General features: G+C 44.1%; 1 protein-coding gene and 1 long non-coding RNA gene across 8 annotated transcripts in view; one reads left to right on the top strand and one right to left on the bottom strand.

The window, feature by feature from the left end:
• Positions 1–27928, top strand: part of LOC125880395 (transmembrane protein 150A-like) — a 39147-nt gene that overhangs the window by 3154 nt on the left and 8065 nt on the right. Inside the window, exons 2-6 of one of the 2 annotated variants that reach the window (XM_049562818.1) lie at positions 1672–1855; positions 6609–6656; positions 11982–12068; positions 15901–15968; positions 23748–23875. In XM_049562818.1, coding sequence (XP_049418775.1) covers positions 1746–1855; positions 6609–6656; positions 11982–12068; positions 15901–15968; positions 23748–23875 — 441 coding nt within the window. In that variant the 5' untranslated portion in view covers positions 1672–1745. The remainder of the gene's footprint in view (positions 1–1671; positions 1856–6608; positions 6657–11981; positions 12069–15900; positions 15969–23747; positions 23876–27928) is intronic. The other variant, XM_049562819.1, reaches the window with a different exon arrangement.
• On the bottom strand, positions 6668–11971 carry LOC125880401 (uncharacterized). 6 transcript variants are annotated; one of them, XR_007448063.1, is made up of 5 exons: positions 11186–11971; positions 11098–11141; positions 10966–11053; positions 10791–10834; positions 6668–10227 (listed from the first exon to the last, which is right to left on the bottom strand). It is a non-coding gene; the product is annotated as an uncharacterized LOC125880401 (long non-coding RNA). The 6 variants fall into 6 exon arrangements; XR_007448067.1 differs by lacking the exon at positions 10966–11053; XR_007448062.1 differs by lacking the exon at positions 11098–11141 and having other exon boundaries at positions 6668–10183; positions 10747–10834; positions 10966–11097.

Below are 27928 nucleotides of genomic sequence, written 5' to 3'. Positions count from 1 at the left end.
TGGCTGCATTGTCCACTAGTTAGGGTCCACCAGGACACTATTGTAATCCTAGGTATTCTTCTTCTTCTTCTTCTTCTTCTTCTTCTTCTTCTTCTTCTTCTTTCTTTCTTTCTTCTTCTTCTTCTTCTTCTTCTTCTTCTTCTTCTTCTTTCTTTCTTTCTTTCTTTCTTCTTCTTCTTCTTCTTCTTCTTCCTTCTTTCTTTCTATCTTTCTTTCTTTCTTTCTTTCTTTCTTTCTTTCTTTCTTTCTTCTTCTTCTTCAGAGGAAATCATACTTCCCATGGGTGAAAACTCCACAAACTTTGCACAAAGGTCCAGTCTCATGCCAGATATCCTCAGCTGTAAACTCAAGCCAATAGTCCTGATGGTGGCGCTACAGCAAGCGTCTAAAGTTCAAAACTTAATAACAAATCAACCATACGTGCTACAACTTCACAACTTCCATCAAACTGTAGCCCCAATACTGAAGAAACTTTTGTACATTTAAACCTATTAAAAATTATGAAGTCCATCACTCTGTTTTTTTTTCAAAAACTGTAAAACTTATTAAACCTGTCTCCTCCCACAGTTTTTGCTCAGTTGACACCAAACTTGCTACAGAGCATCTTCAGACTGTCCTACACAAACTATGTTTCTCAGATTTTTGATTGATCAAAAATTGAGCCTACAGTGCATCAAAGTGTTTGACTGTAAACGGTACTGTAAACATATACATGCAAATTCTTGCTAAATAAATCTTCAATGTTCATGAAAAAAAGACAAAATTCCAGAGTCATGGTAGATGATGTGTGGCAAGTTTCAGAATTTTATCTCAAACTGAATTTTTGACAGCGTTTTGAATTTTGCTCTAATGTGAACAATTGGAGTCAATGTAAAAATGGCAAATTTAAATCAGTCATTGTTACAAACAAATTACCAACATCTCCATGCTGACTAGATGCAATATGTGTATTTTCAGATTTTTGTTTCGATAACTGAATTTTTTACAGTGGTTTGAAATCTGCTTTTCCATGCATGGACGGCTGCTAAACCTGCACGTCTGGCTTAGTCAGTTTGTGAAGCTACACATGAATTGTCACTGACTAATTAGCTCAGTGAGATAGAAATTGATTCTTAGTCTCAGAGGTTGTGAGTTCAAGCCTCAGCTGATGCAAAAGGCAGATTGTGTTGCTAAATTCCTAAATGTCTTCCAATTCTTCTGCTTGTTGCTCAGAATTGCCTAAAAATGCCCGGACCGACCCATCACTGCACAGCAGCTATTATTCAGATTAGTTCTGATAAGATCAATCAGTAAGTGATAAACTGTGAGAGTATTGATGTCACGTGGTGTAACTGCAGCTCTCAAACAGTTTGCCTCTTACACAACAACTGGTTCATTGTGATGCTGCAACTGCTTACTATTTTCATTGTCAGTTAATCTCTGGGTTTGTTTCATGATTTGTCTGTAGACCGTCAGAAAAAAGCTTCAAATGTCCAGTTGTGTCCCACCAACAGTTCAGAACTCAAAGATATGTAACTGTACACTGACAGGAAACAGAGACGCAGCAGAGTCACATTCAAGAAGCTGGAACAAGAACGTTTTTGCATTTTCACTTCATTAAGACTGAAACAGGCACTTGATTGTCAGAATAGTTGCAGATGAATCACTCATACATGTTGTGGTGTCCTACAGGTGCATAACAGGATGATATCAGTTCTGTCTGAGCAGAGTAAACTGCAGGTGATGCTCAGTCCTTCAGGTGTGTGATGGTGTGTGTCGTTCTCTGCAGTGGAGACGTCGAGGTGCTCATCATGTCCCTGTGGATGATCCTTCCTGTCAGCCTGCCTGTCTTCACCATCACTGGGATATGGGTCGTGTGAGTACCTCACAGTCTGTGTCAATAACCCTGCGGACAGACGTAGTGCGGAGTGTGTGTGTGTGTACATCAGCCTGGTTTCACCTGCAGCCGTGGTTGTGACGACCTCAGCCGGCTGCACAAAGTTCAGGAACGTAAAACACTTTCCTTTTTTGGAAGTAGAGAGTTTAATGGCTCGCTGTTTATTCTACGACTGTGTCACGCAAGAGTCAGCCTTGAAATTCCTCTCTTGTCTGGTCTGTGTGTGCGTGTGCATCTGTTTCACACACAGCGGTCACATCTGTAGCTCAGCATGTGACAACATATACATGCATGTGCAACACATACAACAGTAAGAGCTGCTTTTAATGGTGGAAGTGAGCGAGCACAGTGTCTTCTGTCTGCGCTGTCAGTGTGTTACAACAAGACTAGATCTGAGGAACACATGTCGCTGAAAACATCATTAAAGGAAAAGTTTCAGATCACTGAAAACAGATCTTTTGTAAAACTGTTCAGAGTGAACATGTTCAGAAACTCCATTTTCAGTGTTGACGTGCACACAGAGAAAAAATATTTTTTTTGCTTTATGCAGCGTTATCTCCTTTAGTGAGGTGCCACAAATGAGGCAACATTTCTTGCGGTGACACACATGACCAGAACAGACCTTATGCTCTAACGTTGCTAACGGGACTTTTCAGGTGTTACCAGAAGCATCAGAATGAACCACGGAGGTCGCTGCTCCAGGAGCCTTCTGTTGATGTAGTGAAGCAGAGATGATGTTTTTCTGTCGGCTGACGCAGAAGTTATCGTCACCTGGTTCCCTCGTCTGAAAGCGTGGGAGACTTTTCCATTGGATTTTGGATTATTGCAGAAAATAAACTCTGTGGTGAACAATAGTTTATAATATGTACACTCTTTGTTCATCATCTTAAATGAACACCACTTTGTGATTTTTGAAGCGTTAATGCAACCAACAGAAGTAGAAAGAAACATCAGGCTATGAACCAGCTACTCCACAATCACATGACGAACCAAAAACTCTGAGACAAGGTCACCTGAGTGCTAACATGCTAACTCGTCTCTGCGTCTCAGGACTCGTTCCTGGATCACTCTTCTTATGATCTTTTTGTCAGGCCTCTGATTGGCCAACATCGTCTTTGCGTTGCTGTAGGGTTTCAGTTATATCTCCGCCTGTTGCTTTGCTCATAACCCAAAGTTCAGGGTGTGATGTTATGAGACAGCAGTGTGTCCTGACTGTGAGCACACTGGATGTAACAGTGTGGACTTTTTGAATACCTACTAAAAGTGAAAAGAAAAAGTACGCAGACACGCCAACGCACAAGAGTAAATGCTCACAACAGCATAGACCACCTGCAGATGCTGCGCTACGCTCTGCATAAATCAGGCTTCACACACCTTGGCTGGCCGACCTCAGCTCCCTCAGATGGTTCAACATCCCAGATGTGAAATGGAGAGTTTAAGGATTTAACTGACACCTCCAATGATCACACATTAACACTGGTTTGTTTAATCAGGACACAAAACAGACATTAAATGAGAGAGGCGTCCATCTGCTCATCTGATTCACTGCAAGACAGCAAATAAGTGGATTCAGAGTGGCCTCTGCTGCATCAAATTAAACAGTTTAAAGTGCTAAATTTTTGGAAGTACGGCACTAATTTCCTGCAGTGACCCTTTAATGAAAAGTAAAGCAGCTCTAGCTTCGTGTCCTTCCTCCTGCACACCCTCACTTGTGTCTCTGTAACTCCACTGTGTGCATTTGCTAGTTATTGTTCAGGTCAAACCACTGATCTGTGGTTGTACCTGTGCTTCACAGCTGTTACTGTTACTGACAGTCTGTCAGCTGTGACACTTTCACCCACTGTGTGCTGCAGGTTCAGGACGTCGAGCCGTGATGAGACGTTCAGTTTATTCCTGGACTCTTTTGTCTTCCTCTTCTTCCTCCTTTCTCTCCTCGGTGTGAGCACACTGACACACACTCTCCTTTTGTCAGAAGCCTTTCACACCTTCACAAAGCGGGCGCAGGAATTTTTCACACCAGGTTTCCAAAGCGTCTCCTATCAGAGACGAGCCTGTGATCCCCCTCGTTGTGTTTCTCAGACACGTTGACACCTGTCTGCTGAGCGCTCTGCTGAGGAGTCGTGTGACCCAGAGACAGAGCTGAAGCGTCAACTGAAGCCTGGGAAGGGTTCACAGGTCACAGTGAAGACATGTGGCTGTAAAACCAATCTGTGCTTCACGTTTGAACCAAAGTCAATTATTTAAATCACACAGCACAGAAACTTCATCACTGTTTGTTCAAGTGAAGGTGAATCACTTCTGCTGACCTGAGTGTGTTATCACAGATCAATAGAGACACGCCATGAGTAACAGCTGTGTGTGTCTTGTTCCTGTGTATCCAATCTGAAGCTCAGTGTGTCTTCTGAGTGTTTCAGTGATTCAAACTCTGTTTATCGTTTCTCTATTTAAGACTCAGATAACATTCTTGACATGGCTGCCGTTAGAAGACGAAGCACAGAAACTAGAGAGCACAGAGACACGTGTACTAAAAGGTGTCCATCACACAAAAACAATATAAACTGTGTATAGCACTCACCAACTCTTTGTTCTGCACACATGCGCTTAACAAATTCCTTCGAGGGAGGATAATCCAGAAATACACATCTCTTGTATTGTTTTGGGACGAACTACTCCTGTAAAACTGAAACCTCTCAATTTCTGTTCTTACGTCTTTTAAAGCAGTGGTTCCCAACTGGTGGCTTCATTTGCGTCGCATCCATCACGCCGCCCGGTGGGAATTCACATCTAGTTGCATCTTTGCCTTGACTTGACAGCCACTTGACAGAGGCAGCAAACTATCTTGATGACATGGGCAAAGTTCTGTATGAGGCTGAGTGTATGTAACTGTGTGGACCTTGAACTAATGACCAGGGAGAAATCTGGACCCTGTAGCTGCACCAGTTGGAACCACTGATTAAAAACATAAAATCCTGCTTCAGCTGTTTTAAATGGTCATTTTTAAGATGCGGACACACCAAACCGACATCAAAGAACTAGTGGTGACGAAAGCCAACTGTTGCGTCGTCTACGTCGCCTCACGTCGCCCTGTGTCAGTTGCATTTGAACACACTACACGGACTACATCCGACGGCCAAGTAGCACGTACGTTCTGCGCCTGCGTGAGAGAGAGCGGAGTGAGAGAGTGGTACATCCTGTCAGCCGAGGGGTTTCCTATCTGTGCAGCCGAGCACCGCAGCACCTCCACGGACTATTACATCCAGACGGTCCCGGTGTTTCCTCCGCAGGCTCCACTTCACTCAGCTGCCCAATAAACCCGCTGCTTCTTCCCACTTTAACCTGAATAACAAACCAGGGCTCGGTGCTCCGGTTGGATCCAAACGGAGAGCCGGGGCTAGCTCAGAGACTAGCGGAGGCTAACTGGCTGTGCTTCCCTCCGGTCATGCTGCGGCTAACGCTCCGCTAGCCGCTCCGCTAGCCGCTCCCAGCTAGCTCCGGTTTGTTATTCAGGTTAAAGTGTGAAGAAGCAGCGGGTCTGTGGGGCAGCTGAGTGAAGTGGAGCCTGAGGAGGAAGCACCGGTTAGCCCCGGTTTCACTACAGGCAGATTCACTCGCTACAGGGGCGAGGAAATAAAACCTGAACAGCCAATCAGAGTGATCTCTCTCACCGACAAGCTCCACCGCTGATTCAACATGCTCAATCGGCCAAAAAGCCACCGACACCAAAGTGCCAATGGTGCGGGACACACCGCAAAAACTAGGGCGACAGACGCTCACCGACAGCCTGACTTTGGTAGACGGCCGACCGTCGGCTTGGTGTGTCAGGGCCTTTAGGACAGGTTAGGTTTGAATTTAGAAAAAAGCACAGAGGATCACTGAGGTCAAAGTTTCAGAATGCTAACGTGCTGATGTTTAGCAGCAGTTATAATCATGGATGTATAAACAGAAGTGGAAACAGTGTTGGAGGCAGAAACATGAAGCCAAGAAAGCTCAGTTTCCATAGGATGAAATTCCCCAGGACTTTTGTCAGACTGAACAGATCAGGTCCTGACAAGACGAGTCATTTTTCTGCGTCATGTTGCTTGAAGAAATGCCCAGTGGTGTTACTTGACGATGTAATTCCAGTGTTTGGCCACAGTGAGAGGTGGCTTCACGACAGACTGACGCTAGCTGCTAGTGTTGCTAAACATGTACCATAGTTTCAGACTCTAAAGGTTTGCTGCTCTGTTCTTTATCTATAAAGACTCTTCATACTGTATGCATGTGTATAATGAATGATCTCAGACTATGTTTGTTGAGGTGGTCATTGTGTAGCTGACAGGTTTATACAGGACGTAAGAAGCAGCAGCAGCTCGTCTGGCGTCAGAGTGCAGTTTGAAACACAGCCAGCAATTTCTGCGCACACGTATGATGAACACAGGCGGCCTCAGCCTGTGAGAGAGACAGGATGATAATTCATATGACACATGTTTTGTTAGTGGAAAAAGTATGTTCCATTTTACAGCCTGGACGAACATTCATCTCAATATACTGTATGTGACGTGTTTTTAAGGGATTCGTTTTAACAAACGAAACAGAACGTTTGCACCAGTGAAGATTATTTATTCTGTGTTAAACAATAATAAGATGATGTTCAGAGTAAATCACATCATGCTGATTGAAACAATATCATTTTATTTGAGGGCGTCCTGTTCAGGTCTTTAACTAAAGATTCTTTTCTCTTTTAACTTCACAGATATGCGATGGCCCTGTACAACCAGCACGTCTGCCCCGTGCATAACTGGTACAGTACGCGCACACACACTCCGCTCACACACACACACACACACTCTAACAGCCTAATGATGTCAGTCATGTCGGTGACACACTTACTATCATTGATTTTCTCATGCACCAATGTGTGCTGTACATTTTAAAGGTTTTCAGGAACTCACACAGTGAACCTGATAAACCAACATGTTCAGTATCAACCAGCTGAAGTGCAGTTTCTCCTTCACAGTGACTGCACACACACAACAGCCTTTTCCCCCTAATAATTCATAAGTCTTCCAGCTACAGTAGCAGTATCTGTTGTCAGTGAGCAAGCTGTAAAAAGCCACAGTGCACTTTGTGCTCAGTAGCAAACACACACAGTGAGAGACTAGCTGGTGAACTTGGTGAAGCATTAAGCAGCTGAAGAGACAAAGATCTGCCTCAGGAGGAGGAGGAGACCAAAAACAGAGTGAAAAGTAAGTGAATATTGGACTGAGTTGTCAGTGTTGAGTTTACAGCTTGTCTTTGCTGCCCCCAAATGACAAAAAAATAACTTAATGTAGGTTTAAAGGAACAGTGTGTGAGATGCACTGTAGGGGATTTAGTCTCATCTAGCTGTGAGGCTTGCTGATTGCAACCAGCTGAAACTTCTCCCGGCTGAATTTCCTTCAGTGTTTATTGTTCAGGAGGTTTTAACTAATCAAATCAAATGTTCTCTGACCATCAGTAGCCCCTTTTACACTGCCAGATTTTCGGTGAATGTTGGGCCGTTTTGCCGGCAAGCTGCGAGCGTTTAGACACACAGAGCCGGATTGGCGAGTTGATCCGAGGTGCCCAATTTTCCGCCTCGTAGGGTAGACATATTGGTGGAACCTTTTAGTTTAAACAGACCAAGGCGGCCTTCTGCCACGGGAGGAGCTGTTGATGACTTGTGGGAGGAGCTGTTGATGACTTGTGGGAAGAGCTGTTGATGACTTGTGGGAGGAGCTGTTGACGACTTGTGGGAGGAGCTGTTGATGACGCTGCACGTGTGAGCCACTGGCGGTGGATAAACAGGAAACAGCTGATAGCAGGAATTAGCGAGCAGCTAGTAGCAAGAGGGAAACACAAACCTGACAGACACTGTAAAGATGAGCAACTGGGGAGACAAGGAATTGCGCGCCCTCCTTGTCCTCGCAAACGAAGAGGCCATTAACCGTCAGATGACGGGGACGGTGAAGGACGGGCCGACTTACGAGAGAATCACCGAAGGACTGACCAGCCGTGGCTTCCCTCCCACGTCACTGTTTACGTCACACGCTGAGCTACACGTTTTGTTACTTGCTCACGCCCCCCATTGCCCCGAAAAAGGCACATTCTGTATAAACAAAAGTAGGTAGGCGGCATTTTGCTGCACTCCCCGATTTTGTTTTTATACTGCCAATGCTGAAAAAAGACTGATTGGGCTTTCCTGCAAATTTGCACAACTCCTATCTAAAAAGGGCTAGTGTTTCTCCGACGCTGTTCAGCGTGTCAGATGAGCTGCAAGCTTGGCACCTGCAAATGTGTGCTCACCTTTTTCTCTAGTCATTTAAGTTCTACATGTTGAGGAGGTTTTTAGTGGGAGCTGAATTATCTGCAGAGGTCTCTTCAGTCGGCAACAAAGGACAAGTTACATTTGTTTGTAGCAGAAATGTTGAAAGGTCGCTAAAAAACACTTTTGTTTCCAGTCTCAAAAGCTGCTGGAAATGCGGTGATGATTCTCAAAAAAACCCAGCTGGTTTTGTTGCTTGTTGGTCTCGTACAGCTGTCTGCAGTTTGGCAGGTGACTCGTAAGTGTCACGCCATCCACCATCCCCTCCACCTCTGGAAGACAGCTCATGTACTACATCAATTCAGAAAGCTTGATATGATACGTATGGAATGTTCCTGTGGTTTGCAGGAACTGACGGTGCCAACATTTCTCCAGGAGACCAGACAGCCTGTTTACTCTGCTGAGTCTGGTTTAAACTCTGTTTTGTGTTTTTAAAAGACGCAGACTCACTTTTTAATTTTTCTCATTCAGGTATCTTTTTGTTCGGTTGTCAGCTGAAACATAAAACAGGATTTACATCATTGTTTTTCCCTCGTTCACTCTGAAACAAGACACCAGAATTGAATGTTCGTTTAAGCTGAACCAGCTCAGTGAGGACGCAGCGCCAAAACACAGAGGAAACAATCCTTTCTCTCAGTCCCTGTTAATGTGCTACAAACTCCAAAAAACTCAGTCACTGATTGTGAATAATTACTCGCAGATGCCCACTGTGAAAACTGTGAAATCTGTGGAAGGAAAAACTTTCTCAGCTGGCATGTTTACGCAGCGCTGATTCAGGAGAAAGGTCATTCATGGCTTTTTGCACCGGGAATCGTTTCCCTACCTACATCGACGAGGCCTCACTCCAAACTTCCTGTCAGTCTGTTGGGCTTAATTCAAACATAGCGAGGCACGAGGTGGAGAGATGAAGACGATGGGGGAGTGGACACTGAGAAAATAAAGTGCTGCAGGGGCAAATGTTGACACGAGGGGAGAAAGAGTGTCTGTGGGAGTTACAGTAAACTGAAGTTTCAGAATGCAAACAGATTGAAAAGGAAGAAGGAGGAACGCAAACCGGAGTCAGAGTTACAGCTGCATTTACCTCTTGATGTTGAGTCTCTTCTGAGGAATGTGAACCCTGAACATCACCTGTTAATAAAAGCACCTCTCCAGCTGGTACAGGAAACACATCATGACACCAGGGTGCATTAATAACTGTTGGACTTATCACACGTTAAGATGTTTTAAAAAACCTAATCAGCAGAAAAGTTCATTAATAAGTCAATATCTGCAAAACACCTGCATCACCCCGACAACCTGTATAAATAATGATGCAGGATTTTAAGGGAGGACGGCTGTGTGGTTTTTAGCCGAGGCTGGAGGCATTATGTTTGTGGGGTGTCTGTACGCAAGTCCATCGGTCCCATGTTTGTGAACATGATTTCCCAAGAACGCATCAAGGGAATTTCAAATTTGGCACAGCAATAAAGTGACAAGGTTTTGGGGGTCAAGGGGGGTGGAGCCTATCCCAGCTGACACTGGGTGAGAGGCAGGGTTCAACCTGGACAGCTCACCAGACTATCACAGGGCTGACACATAGAGACAGACAACCATTCACACTCACATTCACACCTACGGACAATTTAGAGTTATCAATTAACCTGCATGTCTTTGGACTGTGGGAGGAAGCTGGAGCACCTGGAGGAAACCCACGCTGACACAGGGAGAACATGTCAGAGCACCTGGAGGAAACCCACACCGACACAGTGAGAACATGTCAGAGCACCTGGAGGAAACCCACGCTGACACAGGGAGAACATGTCAGAGCACCTGGAGGAAACCCACACTGACACAGGGAGAACATGTGGGAGCACCTGGAGGAAACCCACGCTGACACAGGGAGAACGTGTCGGAGCACCAGGAGGAAACCCACACTGACACAGGGAGAACATGTCAGAGCACCTGGAGGAAACCCACGCTGACACGGGGAGAACATGTCAGAGCACCTGGAGGAAACCCACGCTGACACAGGGAGAACATGTCAGAGCACCTGGAGGAAACCCACACTGACACAGTAAGAACATGTCAGAGCACCTGGAGGAAACCCACACTGACACGGGAGAACATGTCAGAGCACCTGGAGGAAACCCACGCTGACACGGGAGAACATGTCAGAGCACCTGGAAACCCACACTGACACGGGAGAACATGTCAGAGCACCTGGAGGAAACCCACGCTGACACAGGAGAACATGTGGGAGCACCTGGAGGAAACCCACACTGACACGGTGAGAACATGTCAGAGCACCTGGAGCAAACCCACGCTGACACGGGGAGAACATGTCAGAGCACCTGGAGGAAACCCACGCTGACACGGGAGAACATGTCAGAGCACCTGGAGAAACCCACGCTGACAACGGGAGAACATGTCAGAGCACCTGGAGGAAACCCACGCTGACACAGGGAGAACATGTCAGAGCACCTGGAGGAAACCCACGCTGACACAGGGAGAACATCTCCGAGCACCTGGAGGAAACCCACGCTGACACAGGGAGAACATGTCAGAGCACCTGGAGCAAACCCACGCTGACACAGGGAGAACATGTCAGAGCACCTGGAGGAAACCCACGCTGACACGGGGAGAACATGTCAGAGCACCTGGAGGAAACCCACGCTAACACAGGGAGAACATGTCAGAGCACCTGGAGGAAACCCCCGCTGACACAGGAGAACATGTGGGAGCACCTGGAGGAAACCCACGCTGACACAGGGAGAACATGTCAGAGCACCTGGAGCAAACCCACGCTGACACAGGGAGAACATGTCAGAGCACCTGGAGGAAACCCACGCTGACACGGGGAGAACATGTCAGAGCACCTGGAGGAAACCCACGCTGACACGGGGAGAACATGTGGGAGCACCTGGAGGAAACCCACGCTAACACGGGGAGAACATGTCAGAGCACCTGGAGGAAACCCACGCTAACACAGGGAGAACATGTGGGAGCACCTGGAGGAAACCCACGCTGACACGGGGAGAACATGTCAGAGCACCTGGAGGAAACCCACGCTGACACAGGGAGAACATGTCAGAGCACCTGGAGGAAACCCACGCTGACACGGGGAGAACATGTCAGAGCACCTGGAGGAAACCCACGCTGACACAGGGAGAACATGTCAGAGCACCTGGAGGAAACCCACGCTGACACGGGGAGAACATGTCAGAGCACCTGGAGGAAACCCACGCTGACACGAATAGAACATGTCAGAGCACCTGGAGGAAACCCACGCTGACACAGGGAGAACATGCAAACTCTGCACAGAAGGGCTCCCTCACCCTGGGTTTTAACCAGGAACCGTCTTGCACACTTGTAAATGCAAAAATTGTGATAGTGTCATATCTCCTAAATGGTGCTTTTTTCGGTGCAGCTCAACATTTAACTGTTACTTAACAGACTTTTCACCTAAAAATATTTTGGGTTAATTTTCTACAGTTGTTCCCGTAGAGTGTGATGTCATGGTGCTCCGGCAAAGAGGGTCGATGCTCAAACATTGACTGAGTTTTGACATGTGCTTACTTTAGATTCATTGCACCACTGAGGTCATTAAATAAAGTTTGATTTAAACTGTGGACTTCTTTACGATGAGTTAAAAAGATTCCACTTGGACCCAAAATGAGGTTTAACACATTTTGAAACCTTCAAACCTTTTGTCAGTATCTGCAGACTGAAAGTGTGTGTGTGTGTGTGTGTGTGTGTGTGTGTGTGTGTGTGTGTGTGTGTGTGTGTGTGTGTGTGTGTTCACAGGCTTTACAATGAGTCGTGTGAGGAGCCGCTTCCTCTCCAGAGAGGTCCAGTCCTCTGCTGCACTCTGGACAACGTACCGCTCATCAGGTGAGAGATCAAACCTGTGCAGGAGTATCTTGGTCGTCCTGTAACACTGCTGCTGTGAAGCTGCTCTCATACAATCCTCACACTATCTGCTTCCTGCACTTGATCCTCAATGACCCAAACAACGGCACATTGTTGACATGAGTGCTGCGGTTTCTGGAGCCACAGTGACGACACTGACCTGACGACCGGATCCTCTTTCCACTCTCACAACAATAATAATCTCATTGAAGCACAACAGAACACACATTGTACGCACGAGGTGAGACCGCGGGTATCGAATGATATGAAAGAACAGCAGCTCGCCTGGCTGTGGTCTGAGGTTTCCACCAGTCGGTTTTAAAGCCTCTGTTTCTTTTAACTGCTTTTTAAATGTCTTTTTTGTGGAGACACTGGATCCAAACAGCAAATACATAAACAAGAATATGTCAGTGCATGTTGTGTTGCACTTGGCACACAGCTCAGCCTGTGATTGATGAGAGAACTTTGGAAAAATGTACCTTTGTACTGTAACTAGTGTGAGTCATGGAGACATGTGGAATATAAGACATTGAAGTGGTTGCAACAGAACATTTGTCAGTGTGAAACTGACTGAACATTGAGCACCGATCTGAAGCCGCTTGGAGACGTGAACCTCTTAACGTTAATCTGACAGCAGTCTCATGTCTTGAACTGAACTGAGTTGGAACCTTCAGATTAACGTGAAGGCTGCATGTTGTGTTGCACTTGGCACACAGTGATGCAGCCTGCTCTTTCCTGAACTTTGAAACATCTGTAATCACGTTGTGTCAGTCAGTAAAGTATGAAGGTGTGATCACAGGCGGGTTATGAGACAACAGCAGTCTCATGTCTTGAACTGAACTGAGTTGGAACCTTCAGATTAACGTGAAGGCAGCGTTACCGTCCTCTGAACTCAAGCTTCATCTTTTATATAAAAAGAAATTAAATTCTCTCCATTAATAAAAAAGAGAGACTGAAACAGACAGTTGTAACATCGTCTCATATCAGATCAGGATCAGGTCAGACAAACAGACAGTTATAATCTGACCAACAGTCTGTCCCTGTGTCTTTAATCTTCATCATTACAGTTGAGATGCTCATGTGTGTGTCCATCAGTGATGCAGCCTGCTCTTCCTCGTTGTTATAACATCTTAATCACGTTGTGTCAGTAAAAGTATGAAGGTGTGATCACAGGCGGGTTATGAGACAATGGGCAGAGGGTCCCAACACCTCTCCTACACAGGACTTTGTAGTTCTTTATTCTCTTTGTGTAGTTGTTACACATCTCTCGGTGGTTTTCTGTCTCTTTGTTGATATTGTGTGTCTCTCTGCAGCTGTTTTACGTCTCTTTGTAGTTGTTTTTCTGTCTCTTTGTAGCAGCTCTGAATATCTTTCTGGCAACTTTGCATCTCATTGGAGTCGTTCTGTCTCTTTGAGGTTGTTTTGCCCCTTTTTGTGGTTGTTTGCAGCTGTTTTACATCTCTTTGTTGTAGTTTTCTGTCTCTTTGCAGTTGTTTTAAATTTCTTGGTAGTTGCTTTGTGTCAGTTTGTCGTCATTTTGTGTCTCTTCTTTGTCATTTTTCAGTCTTAGTGTCATCTTTTGTCTTTTTGTCGACATTTTGTGTCTTTTTAAGGTTGTTTGACCCTTTTTGTAGTTGTTGTGTCTTTGCAGCCGTTTCACATCTCTTTGTAGTTGTTTCCTGTCTCTTTGTAGCAGCTCTGAATATCTTTCTGGTTACTTTGCATCTCACTGAAGTCGTTCTGTGTCTCTTTGTGGTTGTTTTGAGGGTGTTTGCAGCAGTTTTACACCTCTTTGTTGTAGTTTTGTGTCTCTTTGTGGACTCTGTAAGTCTCTTTGTAGTTGTTTTAAATCTCTTAGTGGTTGCTTTGTGTCACTTTGTCGTCATTTGTCTCTTTTCTTTGTCATTTTTCAGTCTTAGTGTCATCTTTTGTTTTTTTTGGTGACATTTTGTGTCTTTTTAAGGTTGTTTGACCCTTTTTGTAGTTGTTGTGTCTTTGCAGCTGTTTCACAGCTCTTTGTAGTTGTTGTGTCTTCTTGCAATTTGTCAGTGAAGATTCTCAGTCATCCAGGTCATGGTAATCATAAGTGCTGTATCGTAGGCGACTGGACTTGCTTACGTTTCTTGAAGACGTTTCGCCTCTCATCTAAGAAGCTTCTTCAGACTGGCGAGGAGTTGCAGGCTATAAAGAGAGAGTCATAGGGGTCACGTGAGCTCTTAGTTTCAGAGTCGTTAAGGTCACAATGTGAGTCATTAGGGTCAGGTGGGACCAGGGGTGAATCGGTGTGAAGTCACCTAACTGCATTGTAATGTCTTTGTGATTGCTTTACATCGGTTTGTAGTCCCTTTGGTTCTATGTGTAGTTCCCTTACCTCTCTCTGTAGTCATATTCTGTCTCTTGGTGGTTGCTTTGCTGCTTGTCATAGTAATTGTGCATCTCTTCATAGTCATCTCGTGTCTCTTTGTGGACATTTTGTGGTTGTTTTGCACCGTTTCGTGGTTGTTGTGAGTTTTGTTGCAGCTGTTTTACATTTATTTTTAGCTGTTTTGTGTCTCTTTGTGGACTTTGTCATGTCTTTGTAGTTGCTTTGCATCTTTTTGTTTTTGTGTTGTGAGTCTCTGTGTCTCTTTGCAGCTGTTATGTATTTTGTTGTCATGTTGTCACTTTATAGTCCTCTTATGTTTCTTTGTGATCATTTTTAGTCTGTTTTTGGTCGACAGGTGTTTATTTCAGTGACAGTCTGCAGGTGAGGACAAGCGGGGCCTCCAGTAGGCCTGTTCATTAATCCATTCATGAGTTAAACCAGGGAAATGTACTGAAAGGATTAAAAGTACTCAATAAAGACACGTTTTATATCATTAGAGTATTAATACTCATGCATTAATGATTTTGTACAGAACTGATTATTTTCATCTGCTTAATTGTTTGATAAAAATTCTGGAAATAGATAAATGTAGTTAAGTACTTATTCTATACTAATATTTCCCTCTGAGTTGTTGTAGCGTGAGAAGAAAAGACTCAATACTTAGTTACACAACTTGAGTAAATATACTTAGTTACATTTTATCACTGTAACAGTCAGCCGATTGCAGAGAAACATATCAGACAGTGAAAATGACAAAGGAGTGTTTCTAGTTGAGCTGTTTGGATGTGTTGCTGTGAGAGCTGGTGAGCAGCTGCAGTGCAGTTGGTTGTGTGATGAGTCTACACTCGCCTGGCTGAGGCTCGCAGTCAGAGGTTAACCTCGTCACCTCGACAGGAAGAAGAGCCTTTGTCGTGTGGAGTGGATCCTTCGTCGCTCTTTGAAATGTCACCACACTGAGTCCCGAGATGTAAACAGGGAATGCTTTTATATCCTCCCTGCGTACGAAAACACCAGAGTGATGAACGAGGGGTTCATGTTACTGAGGATGCAACTACACATTCATATCTTTAACACATCTACAGCATGTCTTTGATATTTAATGTTGCTTTTGATCTGCAGACAAACATCTCTGTGTCATTCTCTCCTCAGCCTCCCAGCAAGACTGTCCTTTTCCATTTATAGACATCTTTTCTCTGTTAAACATGTTGGCATGCTTTAGTACCGCAGAGTAAGTAAGAACACAAATAAGGCCACACTGCTGTTTCATGACTGTTTCTGAGGAATTCTGCACCACAGTAAAAACAAAACACAGAACCAGAGACCACGAGCAGGAACATGGAGGTCACAGATCTGATGTGAACTCTGCAGGAACTTGATTGAATGAACCCAGTGAGCCTGCAGGCCGGCGCACACTGACTCCCTCTCCTCTGCTCTCTCTTTTCTCTGCAGTAAATGTGGAACGCTGCCGCCTGAAAGCTGCTTTTTCAGCCTCATATGCAGCACTGGCTCCTTCATGGGTAAGTGTGTGACCAGGGGACCTGACTCTAGTATTCTTACATTCACACACACTTTTACCCAACATGCAGCTCGTGGTTGAACGGCTCTCTGTGCACTCAGCTTGTTTTCTCAGCTGTAGTGTCTCCAGCCAAGTCTCTGTTCCCCAGGACCCACTGCCAGGGCCCGCCTCGCCCCCCTCACCACTCTCTGAAGGGAAACTTTACTCTGTGCCATTAATGGTACATTTTTGTGACCCATTAGTATTCGTCCTCTGACCATGAGGGCAGCTACTCTGCTGTGCTGCGAGCCAAACTACTATAAAGCATCTATTTTAGGTGGTTTACTCTGAGTGGGTGCAGGGTGGTGCATGTAGATGTTTTTCTGTTTGCTGTATAAACTTTCTGAGAATTTACGCAGCAGGAGTTCACCATACTACCATACTGAGCTTTGACCTACTGAGATCTTTGAGCTTAAAGGCTGACATGTTTGACATTACACAGAGCAACACTGTTAGTTATGGCAGAGAGCAGCTTCTTTCAGGCATTACCCTGATTTTCTGCAGCTGACTCACACAGAACCAGCTTGTTAGAGGTGTTTTCTGACCATGTTGGAAATTCAGTGTTAACTAGTCCATAGCCACTGGTAGCTTTGTCACCTTCTACCTATGCCAGTCCTCAGTGCCTATGTGCAGTTTCACATAGATTGACCACGTCAGTGAGTAGAAAAACGTGGGACAGACAGAATGACTGACTGACAGAATGACACACTGACAGTTTCCGTGATTATGTACAGCATACCATACCATGACTTAGTCATACCAAACATTAGAAACAACACCAACATTGGTCCACAGGGGGAGCCACAGCGATCGGTCGCATTTTAGCCATTTTGAAGCATTTTTCTGTTGTTATAGCGCCACCCAGTTGCCAATTAGAGTTAAATTTCTCCAGTCACCTTGAGGCGTCCTGTTCTACATATCTACCAAGTTTAGTAAAAATCCATATGGCGCTTAGGCCTAGATAAGAAATGAGCTCTCTAGCGCCCCCATTTTGTTTGATGGGCTCAATAATGGAGGGGTCCCCTCAGATTATGTGTGGTCATATGCCTACAAAGTTGCGTGGTGATGGGTGAAACCCTTGAGATGTTCTACACCTTTATGTGATGAGCCACGCCCTCCGCAATATTCATTGCCTTATAGAAGCTCAGTTTTAGGAAGTTTTCCAACTTTTGCCAAGAGGGAACTTTAGATATTGCTCCCTAGATTATGTTCACCCAGTTTCATGCAGATCGCTCAAACTTCCTAGGAAGAGATCCATTTGAAGTGTTTTTCAACAAATTCAAAATGGTGGAAAATCTATATAAGCGGAAGTTATGGGTTCTTGAGGCAAATGTGTTCCTCATGAGGAGAGGCATCTCTGTGCAAAGTTTCATGTCCCTACCACATACGGGGCATGAGATATGCCCATTCAAAGTTTGACATTTCAATGGGTTGCTATAGCGCCCCCCTTTGGCCAATTGATGTAATATTGCTTCATTGGCATCCTCCCATGACCCTCTACCACTGTGCCAAATTTCACATGGATTGACCAAGTCAGTGAGGAGAAAAACGTGGAACACACACACACACACACACACACACACACACACACACACACACACAGTTTTCATCATTACAAATGGCTAAAATGCGACCGATCGCTGTGGCTCCTCCTGTGGCCCAATTTTTTTTGGCCACTTTTCTTTTCATACTATGAAACTCACAAACACTCTGTCTGAATACATTGCTCTTCTTAATGGGTTCAGTTGACTATTTAATCTGCAATTTCCTATGACCTGTATCCCAAACACACACCATGTGAAACTGTACGTGGGCAACTGTGCACTCAGTGGGTATGGACTAGTTTCACTTCAAACTGAAAGTGTTAACCTGATGGTGGTGCTTCACATGGATTGACCAAGCCAGTGAGGAGAAAAACATGGAACACACACACACACACACACACACACACACACACACACACACACACACACAGTTTTCCTCATTATATATTAAGATAGTTCTTAAAGGGATAGTGCACCCAAAAATGTAAATTCAGCCATTATCTACTCACCCATATGCCGACGGAGGCCATGGTGAAGTTTAGGCTAACTTTAGCTAACGTTAGCTAGAGATGTTAAAGATAACTTTATATTTCTTTCCAGCAAAGTGACAATATGTTGCCTCAAACACAATGTTGACTTACCTTAGAACAGATGTAGACATCATTGTTAATCTTATTCACGTTGAGTTGATGTTGTGGTCTAACGTTACCACACAACTTTATCCAAAGGAGACACTTTTCTCGCTTGAGATGTGGTTTAAAGTGTAAAAATACACCTGGTCGCCCAGCCTCTCAGGATACCTTGTGTCAGAGTTGCATGTACCCCATGCACACCGTTTGACCATTTTTAAACTTCAAATCTCAGAAAAAGCTCATAAAACCCAACAAACTGACTTTCTGTAATGCATTTCAATGGACGTCCAGGCAGAGAATGTCCCAGTGTATGGGAATGGCTATACGCACTGTGATTGGCTCATCGCGTTTGAGGGCGGGGCTTAGCCATAGGTCAATTAAAGCCCGTAGACATCCTCCCCTTATAATACCTGTAAATATGGGTCATAATTTCTGCTTGCACAGACGACCCATATGGGCATTTCTTTGGAGGAGTTACACTTTGTGGTTATGCTGTATTCTGTAAACTCCCATCAGTGCAACACAAAGGCAGCGTCACACGGCACAACACTGTAAAATAATGTCACAATTAGACGTTCTTTGTTTTCAACATTTTCCATAAGAGACGTGAGGACAGCTGCAGGAGAGATAAAGTCATATCAATAATCTCGACCGGTCTCTAACAACCACCAGGCGCTCCTCATGAACAGACACACAGCATGCATGCTCATATTCGGTGTTTTCAGACTGTGTCTCTGTTAATGTTCAGTCGCTGTGTCGTGTCTCTGCCTCTGCCGGCAGTGTGTGAGGTCAGAGATGAGCTCGTTGACTCCATGAGCTCACCATTAAACTGAAATGTGTCTAATGTTTCAGTAAATGTTTAAACCATGACGCAAGTGTCCCGACTGAAGCTGCCTGATGAACTCTCCTCAGACGTTGAATCACCAGTGAACACCTGCTTCTTAAATGCTGGAATTTCAGGATGTTTTACGAGCCCATTAACCTGTGCGAGCCCAAGGTTTGTTCTCTGTGTCTGCTGTTTATCTCACAGCTCGGACGGTAACACCTGCTGAGCGTCCGGCCGCTCTTCATGACGTCACATAATCCAGATTTAGTATGAAAATCAGAGGGTAGAACAGAGAGGAATATTGTCTTGTCTCATGTTTGTTTAGAAGCATCATGTATCTCTGCCAGTTACTGTAGTTAACGCCTCGTTACTCACTGATGAGCAGTGTGGTGTGGACACGTAGTGATGTCATTAACTCCTGGGAGAGGCGCTGCTAACCCTCAAAGGTCAAAGGTCAAAGGTCAGACAGTAAAGGACTGAGTCACATTCAGGCTGCAGCTAACACTTATGTTTATGAGCGTTTTTACGTAAAACATAAGTAAATAGCAAAAATTCTACTTGTTATACTTTTTTGGATTCTAACGTCTTCAAGTTGTTTACCTTTTTTTACCCAACAATATAAAACTGAAAGTATTCAGTTTATTGTCGTGTGACAAAGAAAAGCGGAACATCCTCACATACGAGAGGCTGAAACGATATTTGACTTTATTTTATCTATTTATTTTTCAGGCATGCAAGCAGCATGGATGATAACAGAACAGGAATGTGGTTTGATTAGTCTTTGGTCCAGACTAAACTATATCTACACATACTGAATGAATTACTATTAATTTCAGACATTCATGATCCCCAGAGGATGAATTCTACCGCGTGTAGAGATCCCCTGACTTTTCCTTTAGCACCACCATCAGGTTAACACTTTCAGTTTGAAGTGAAACTAGTCCATACCCACGGAGTGCACAGTTGCCCACGTACAGTTTCACATGGTGTGTGTTTGGGATACAGGTCATAGGAAATTGCAGATTAAATAGTCAACTGAACCCATTAAGAAGAGCAATGTATTCAGACAGAGTGTTTGTGAGTTTCATAGTATGAAAAGAAAAGTGGCCAAAAAAAAATTGGGCCACAGGAGGAGCCACAGCGATCGGTCGCATTTTAGCCATTTGTAATGGTGAAAACTCTGTGTGTGTGTGTGTGTGTGTGTGTGTGTGTGTGTGTGTTCCATGTTTTTCTCCTCACTGACTTGGTCAATCCATGTGAAATTTGGCACAGTGGTAGAGGGTCATGGGAGGATGCCAATGAAGCAATATTACATCAATTGGCCAAAGGGGGGCGCTATAGCAACCCATTGAAATGTCAAACTTTGAATGGGCATATCTCATGCCCCGTATGTGGTAGAGACATGAAACTTTGCACAGAGATGCCTCTCCTCATGAGGAACACATTTGCCTCAAGAACCCATAACTTCCGCTTATATAGATTTTCCGCCATTTTGATTTTTTTGAAAAACACTTCAAATGGATCTCTTCCTAGGAAGTTTGAGCGATCTGCATGAAACTGGGTGAACATAATCTAGGGAGCAATATCTAAAGTTCCCTCTTGGCAAAAGTTGGAAAACTTCCTAAAACTGAGCTTCTATAAGGCAATGAATATTGCGGAGGGCGTGGCTCATCACATAAAGGTGTAGAACATCTCAAGGGTTTCACCCATCACCACGCAACTTTGTAGGCATATGACCACACATAATCTGAGGGGACCCCTCCATTATTGAGCCCATCAAACAAAATGGGGGCGCTAGAGAGCTCATTTCTTATCTAGGCCTAAGCGCCATATGGATTTTTACTAAACTTGGTAGATATGTAGAACAGGACGCCTCAAGGTGACTGGAGAAATTTAACTCTAATTGGCAACTGGGTGGCGCTATAACAACAGAAAAATGCTTCAAAATGGCTAAAATGTGACCGATCGCTGTGGCTCCCCCTGTGGACCAATGTTGGTGTTGTTTCTAATGTTTGGTATGACTAAGTCATGGTATGGTATGCTGTACTCAGTGGGTATGGACTAGTGTGATATAAATAACCAATTATCATATAAGTTTAAACCTTTCTCAACGTATGATATATATTACCAAAAAATAAATATAAATATTAATATTTCATATGTAACATAAACTAAGAACATGGTAAACATTATACCTGTAAAACGTAAGCATTAGCATTTTCATTGCAAGCGTGTTGCCATGCTAGCATTAGCATTTAGCTCAAAGCACCGCTGTGCCTTAATACAGCTGAACCAACCTGTTTTAATCCAAGGTGGTCAAATACAGACTTTTGTCATCACACCCCTCAGCGTCTGAGTTAGAATAAGTTTGTTAAGCAACAGTAATGTTAATGTGGTGAATATGTGAGTGATGCCAGTGCATGACAACTGTACATACATTATATATGTATGTATGTATTATAACATGAGACAACAGTGACAGGATATAGGAACCTAAATTATGTTCTGTCACGTTAAAACAACATTGACTTTAGGTGTCACACAGGTAGTGAACTCCCCTCCCTCCAGCTCTGTGTGAACTGTCTTTGCTCTTTGTACTGCGTCAGTTGCTCTCAGCATCTGATATTCTGCTGGATGGGTTTATATTAGAGTTCGTTAAAGCCTGGTGCGTCTCGCAAAGATACTAATGGGTGCTGAACAGGCTGTCTGAGCAGAGCTGCTATCAAGGATGTAGACTGGCTTTAAAAAATGACTGAAACCATTAAATTACAATAAAAAACGTTGGTGATCAATGAATCAAATAAATAATCTGTCAGTGGACCAATCGCTTTATCGGCTGATCATTTCAGCTCTAACTGAAAGCGACTGTTTTGGCGTGTGCGAACTCTCGCTCTGGAAATTTCCCCACCATCAACGCTTCCCTCTCTTTTTACTGTTTGTTCATAAACAAGGCTGAGTTTATGTTTGTGAGGCGGTTTGTTTGACTCGGAGGTGTGGCGTGAGTGGACATGAGACAACCAGAAAACCACAGACAACCCAGAACCCTTATCGCTGACCACTGCGTTCACTGCTGGACTAACAACATGAACATGAAAACAGTCGCTGTCTGTTCTCTACAGCGTGATGAGCACCAGATGTGGACGCGTGGGAGAGCGGCGTGAAACTGCTGTGAAGCTTTGATGAAACAGTTTAATAAACAGACATCAGGAATCTGCTCACACTGAGATCTGCAGCATCGTCGCTCTGTGATTCACATTCAACACGGTGAACTCGCTGCTCCTTTGATGCTGCGTCTTGGAGGACAGAGCTGTCTCCTTTCAGCTCTGATACACTGGTTTAATCAGAGTGTTTAGGTATTGTTAGTGTTCGTATTTCAAAATGGAAAAAGACAACTTTTCCCTCCACAGTGTTTCCAAGTGGTGCTATTATTGATACCAAGACAATCGGATCATTGTCTGTTTTCCTCAGAGCCTAAAAACTCCCAACAACACAGACAGACTGCATCTTGAGTTCCACACTTCAGTTGTTCTGTCCAGCCACAGATTCTGCTACCAGGGTAAATATAAAGAGAAAAGGAGCTGGAAACATTCCTCAGAGATGTTGGTCCATATTGACATGATGACATCACACAGTTGATCCATGATGAGAATCTCCCGTTCCAGCACATCCCAAAGGTGCTCTATTGGACTGAGATCTGGTGACTGTGGAGGCCATTGGAGTACAGTGAAGTCATTGTCATGTTTGAGATGATGTGAGCTTTGTGACATGGTGCGTTATCCTGCTGGAAGCAGCCATCAGAAGATGGGTACACTGTGGTCATAAAGGGATGGACACGCTCAGCAACAATACTCAGGTAGGCTGTGGTGTTTAAACCATGCTCAGTTGGTACTAAGAAAATCTCCCCCACACCATTACACCACCAGCAGCAGCAGCAGCAGCCTGAAGCGTTGATACAAGGCAGGATGGATCCATGCTTCCATCTGAATGTGGTTTTTCCAATCTTCTATTGTCCAGTTTTGGTGAGAAAACCCGTGTGAACTATAGCCTCAGTTTCCTGTTGTTAGCTGACAGGAGTGGCACCTGGTGTGGTCTTCTGCTGCTGTAGCCCATCTGCTTCAAGGTTGGACAAGGTGTTGTTGCTTCAGAGATGCTCTTCTGCACACCTTGGTTGGAACCAGTGCTTATTTGAGTGACTCTGCAGAGCTCATGTTTTTTCAGACCTGAGTCGTGCCTACAGATTTTTCTTTCAGGCTGCGTACGATCAGTGGCTTCATCACACAGATGAACATGGCAGCCTGTATGTGACAGAGCAGAAGCTCAGGAACAAGCTTCTTATTGTGAGCAAACAGAAACAGATGACGAAGGCATAGATGAGCGTTGAGAGGTTTTCTCATCTGGATCATAACACCTCAGCAGACACAGTGAAAGAGAGGAGAGTCCAAAGGAGGACAGAAGAAATGATACTCCTGAGAACAGGAAAGTAACTGATTCTTGTTGAAGCAAAGACGGATGATGAACAGGAATGATGAAGGGTGGACGGGGTGTAAACTCCTGAATCTACATGTGTGTTTTTCTTCTGTTTAACAAGAACATAAAGCAGGGAAGGACCCAAACTATAAACACCTGACATGACATGTACTGTGGGCATGGGTCCTGGATCACATTCAATGCAACATGATGACTCAACTGTTTGATGAAGTATGTCTCATTTCTTTCTCCCTCCACATCTGTTCTTGCAGTGATGCTGATTGGCCTGCTGCGTTACGCTCACGTCATAGAGAAGCACCAGAACTGTGTCCTCAACACGGCCGGCCTGTCCACAGCGTGGATCTGTGCCGCCGGTCTCATCATGGTGGGAAACTTCCAGGTAAACAGTCTGATCACTGTTAAAGTCAGTCTTTGTGTTGATGATGTTGGTTTAGACAGATCGACCTTTACTCTCCTGCCTGTGTGTGTGTAATCATTCACCTTATGTTAATCAAGATAACTGATGTCAACACGTTCCTTCTTCTGCAGGTTAATGGTAATGTGTTACTTTGAGAATAGATTTTTGGACAGTTACGCATTATAAGGCTGGATTACTGAGCTGTCAGGGCCGTCACACCTTCAGGGCCCACAGTGGCTCCAGAAAACAATGATAAGTGTTTAAAAGGCAGGTTCCTTCTTTATTTTAGCCTCAACATGGTTCTAGTTATGGTAGAGTTGATCCGTCCTTTGCTCCACCACTTTGGTCCAGGCTGAAATATCTCAACAACAGTTTGATAGATTGAACTTCTTTGTGGTTTCCCAACAATTTAACTCAATTACTTTGGTTATCCTTTGACTTTTTCTATCGTGCCAACATGAGGGTGACGTGTGGTTTTTAGTGAAGTCTCTCTACTATTAAATGCATTTCTTATTCCCCTTCAGGATGAATTGTCATAACTTTGGTGATCGCTTAACTTTCCCTCAAGCGGCATCATCAGGTCAACAGTTTGATTAGTGATTCTCTCGCTCAGCTCAGAGTCTTCACGTTGGGATGACTTCATGCACATAAAAATCACTTTTCTAGGCTCTGGTGAAGTTTCTAAATATTTAATTATGTTTAAAATCTAAAGCTGGGGTTTGCAGTTTTCTGGAAAAGGCCAAAAAAAGGTGTAATTTGATAAAACACCCTCCTATTGCAGTTCCCCCTCTGTCCTTATCCCCTCCATCCAGATACCCAGATGCACATGCTTCTTACAGTAACCCTGTGTTTTCTATACATTGCTTTATTTACCTGTGTAATGGCAGCAACAGAAAGTTTGCTGATCCTGCAGGGAGTTTCCAGCTAATAACGAGCCAAGCTAAAATTAATTTTATTAAGCCAGCGTGTTCCTAACTACGGTTTGGAGCTGGTAAGGTGTCACTGAGAGAGGTGACTCTTGGAGCTGGAGTTTGCACTGACTGGATTTGGGTTGCAGCAGCCATTAGCTGGGGGTCAGTCTCCAGAGCTGCCGCTTGCTCTCCTCACAGTGAGTTGGTCTGTGGTGGCAGGCAGTGAGGCGGAGAACATGGTGAGTCGAGGCTCCAGCTAACATTAGCTACGTAAACATGAAGCGGCAGCCATGCCATGCAGCCTTTGGCTCCAACTAGCAGAAAGTTAAACTATCAGCAACATTTTCTCTCCATCTCTGACACACTTTGCTGATTATTGTGTTTTGTTTTGTTTATTGTCAGACTCTCTGTCGAACGTCTTGATGAGTCTGTCTTCCTGTTTTGGGTTGCTCTGCAGTGAAGGCAGTTGTTTCCAATGCTGGAAGAGCAACTTTTTCTGCAGGACCATTGAATCAGACTTTCACTGAGGGGATGTTCACGCACATCTGCATCTGTACATCAGCCAGTAGGAACGCCCTCTCTCTGAAATGTCCTGTGATTGGCCAAAGTCTCCCGTTGTGGGCTAGATTTTCTCACGCCTGAAAACAGAAGAGGAGGTGCAGAAGTCTAGTTTTCTCTCAGACCACTTGAATTACAATATGCTTAAAGTTTATTGTCAGATTTTTACCCAGTGAAGCCAAAATCAAACTGCCTACACCTGCTTTAATGTGACAGGATCCCATAGTACAAAGATCAATAGTTATCAGGAGCTAAATATGTTGTTACCTGCTGAACATCAGCATGTTAGTTTGGATGAATTTCTAGTTTTCAAATTTCTAGTTACTTCAGTTTATTCTGTGCACATGTGATGCACATTCCATGTTATGTTTACCCAAATTTTCATAAAGTCAGAACAAGTAGTGCTCCAGAATAATAGACATAATAGATCTCCTTGTGGTAATTTATTACAGTTTTTGAGTCATCAGAAGATGGAGAGAAAAACAAGCATGGATTACGTCACTAAAATGTCCTGAAAGAAGTGGTGGAAAAATAAGTTGGAGCACTCAAAACAAAAGCCAGAAAAAATCTATTATGGATCAGTTTTAATAAAAACAATCAGATGGATGAATAAATAAATCTCAAAGCAAAAATGCTGCATTTTTCTAAAGTGCAAGTTACATCATTTCTTATATAATTTCCAAACATTATTCATTCACAGAGAGAGAGATTGTTATCTCACTGTTTGTGATTTTCACCACCTCCGGTTATTGTGTCTCACAGTCACTTTGATGTTTGATCCTGCAGAGGAGACCAGGTGACGTCTAATTACAGTCAGCGGGGCATTTTGGACTCGTGGCAGTGTAACGTGTGGCCTTCACATAGACATTTTAAAATACGTTAAAACACCAATCACATGTTGTCATTTTCTGTTTTTCCCAACTAGAATTCCGCATGAGGTTAAAATACTGCTTAACTGTCAATTTTCTTTTCTTGCTCTTTAGACACTGCTCTGACCTCGCCGCTTAGATAAGACTTTTCTTGGTATATGGTCAGTGTCATGGCAACTGAAAGCAGAGGGTCTCTGTGTAACATAAACAGTGTGGAGGTAACAGTAGAGACGGGCCGTCCTGCTCCTCTTTAACTACAGTTACACACAAATACTCTGAGCTCATGGACACAATGTTTGCTCGTAGAAGAGCATCAACCCAGCAGCAGGACCCTGGGTTCCTCCTGGTGCAGAGGGCCCTGGGTTCCTCCTGGTGCAGAGGGCCCTGGGTTCCTCCTGGTGCAGATGCATGCCCAGATGTTGTCGGGGGTGCATACAGGCATGTGGGAACCATACGCACATCTTACTTTGACTTTGAATCAGCCCTCAGTGGGTTGGTGGTTTTGGTTTCCACTGACCGTTGTTACATCATTTTGTTCTCAACAAATCATCAGTAAAGGTTTTCAAACTGAGAAATTCGTTCATCAAGATCTGATCTGTGATTCAAGTGATCATTTAATTTCATGAGCAGTGTAGTTCTCTGCTTCTCTCACTGTCATACCTGCTGCTGCGTGAACTCTCTCTGTACCACCCAAACAGTGATTTAAGGATATTTCATCACTGCTTCACTTGAAAGAAAGAACAGCAACACATGTACGTGATGCTTCTGCTGGCTCTCTGGCGTGCGTCTCCTCCTGCAGTCTCTCAGCACTTTGTAGACCTTCCAAGCAAATCTCTCTTTTGATGTTGTGTTTGTTCTGTCAGGAAATTGTCTGGCGGACCTCTCTGTGGTAGTATGATCGTGAAAACAAGACATGTTGGCTGTGTGTCGGCGTTCCTGTCCTCGGTGCAGTCCAGTTCAAGGACGTGCTCTCATGATAAAATCCATCATTTGTATCTTAAAGAAGCTCAATGTAAGGGTCACCTTTTGTGCTGTTTTCTAAAAAAAAACAGCTGTTGAGATAAAGACAGATTTACTGTAGAGGAGAAGAGCTGCAGCACATGTGCACACACGTATGGAACATACTGTACATACATGAACACACCTGCACTCATCCCATCAGTACCGAGAGTTTTCATGGCCTCAGGTGTTGAATCAGCTGCTCAACATGTGATGACTTTGGGTGTTTGCCAGGAATGTAGTTTGGCATGCATGTGTTCAGCATTTGAATATTACACAGACATTTATAAGTTGAGGCATGTGCAGCGGTGAAAAAAGAAAAAGTGCATTTACTCAAATATTACATGTAGTTGTTTGTTAGACTGCAGACTCAGATTTTACACACAAAACATATGAAAGCTTATAAAATATGGAGCATTTTTATACATGAAAAACCATCATTTTATACATCGTTCACTTGCACCATCCTTCAGATCGTCTGCTTCCACATAAGTGTCACTAATTAGACTTCTGGTCGGCACAGGTGCAAATTTTTGGGCAGAAAATTAAATATTTGATGCGCAAAATTATCTGAAAAGCCGACCCTAGATTTACTTTTTGGTGTTTCTCAAAATGATCCCACACTTTGGATTTCCTGCCCGACATTAACTAGCCTGTGGAATAGGTTCAGGTTCAGGTTACTTTACTGATACCCGAGG

The sequence above is a fragment of the Epinephelus fuscoguttatus genome, linkage group LG20, assembly GCF_011397635.1.
Source record: "Epinephelus fuscoguttatus linkage group LG20, E.fuscoguttatus.final_Chr_v1".
NCBI lineage: Eukaryota > Metazoa > Chordata > Actinopteri > Perciformes > Serranidae > Epinephelus > Epinephelus fuscoguttatus.
This window is presented reverse-complemented; position numbering and strand designations above follow the sequence as displayed.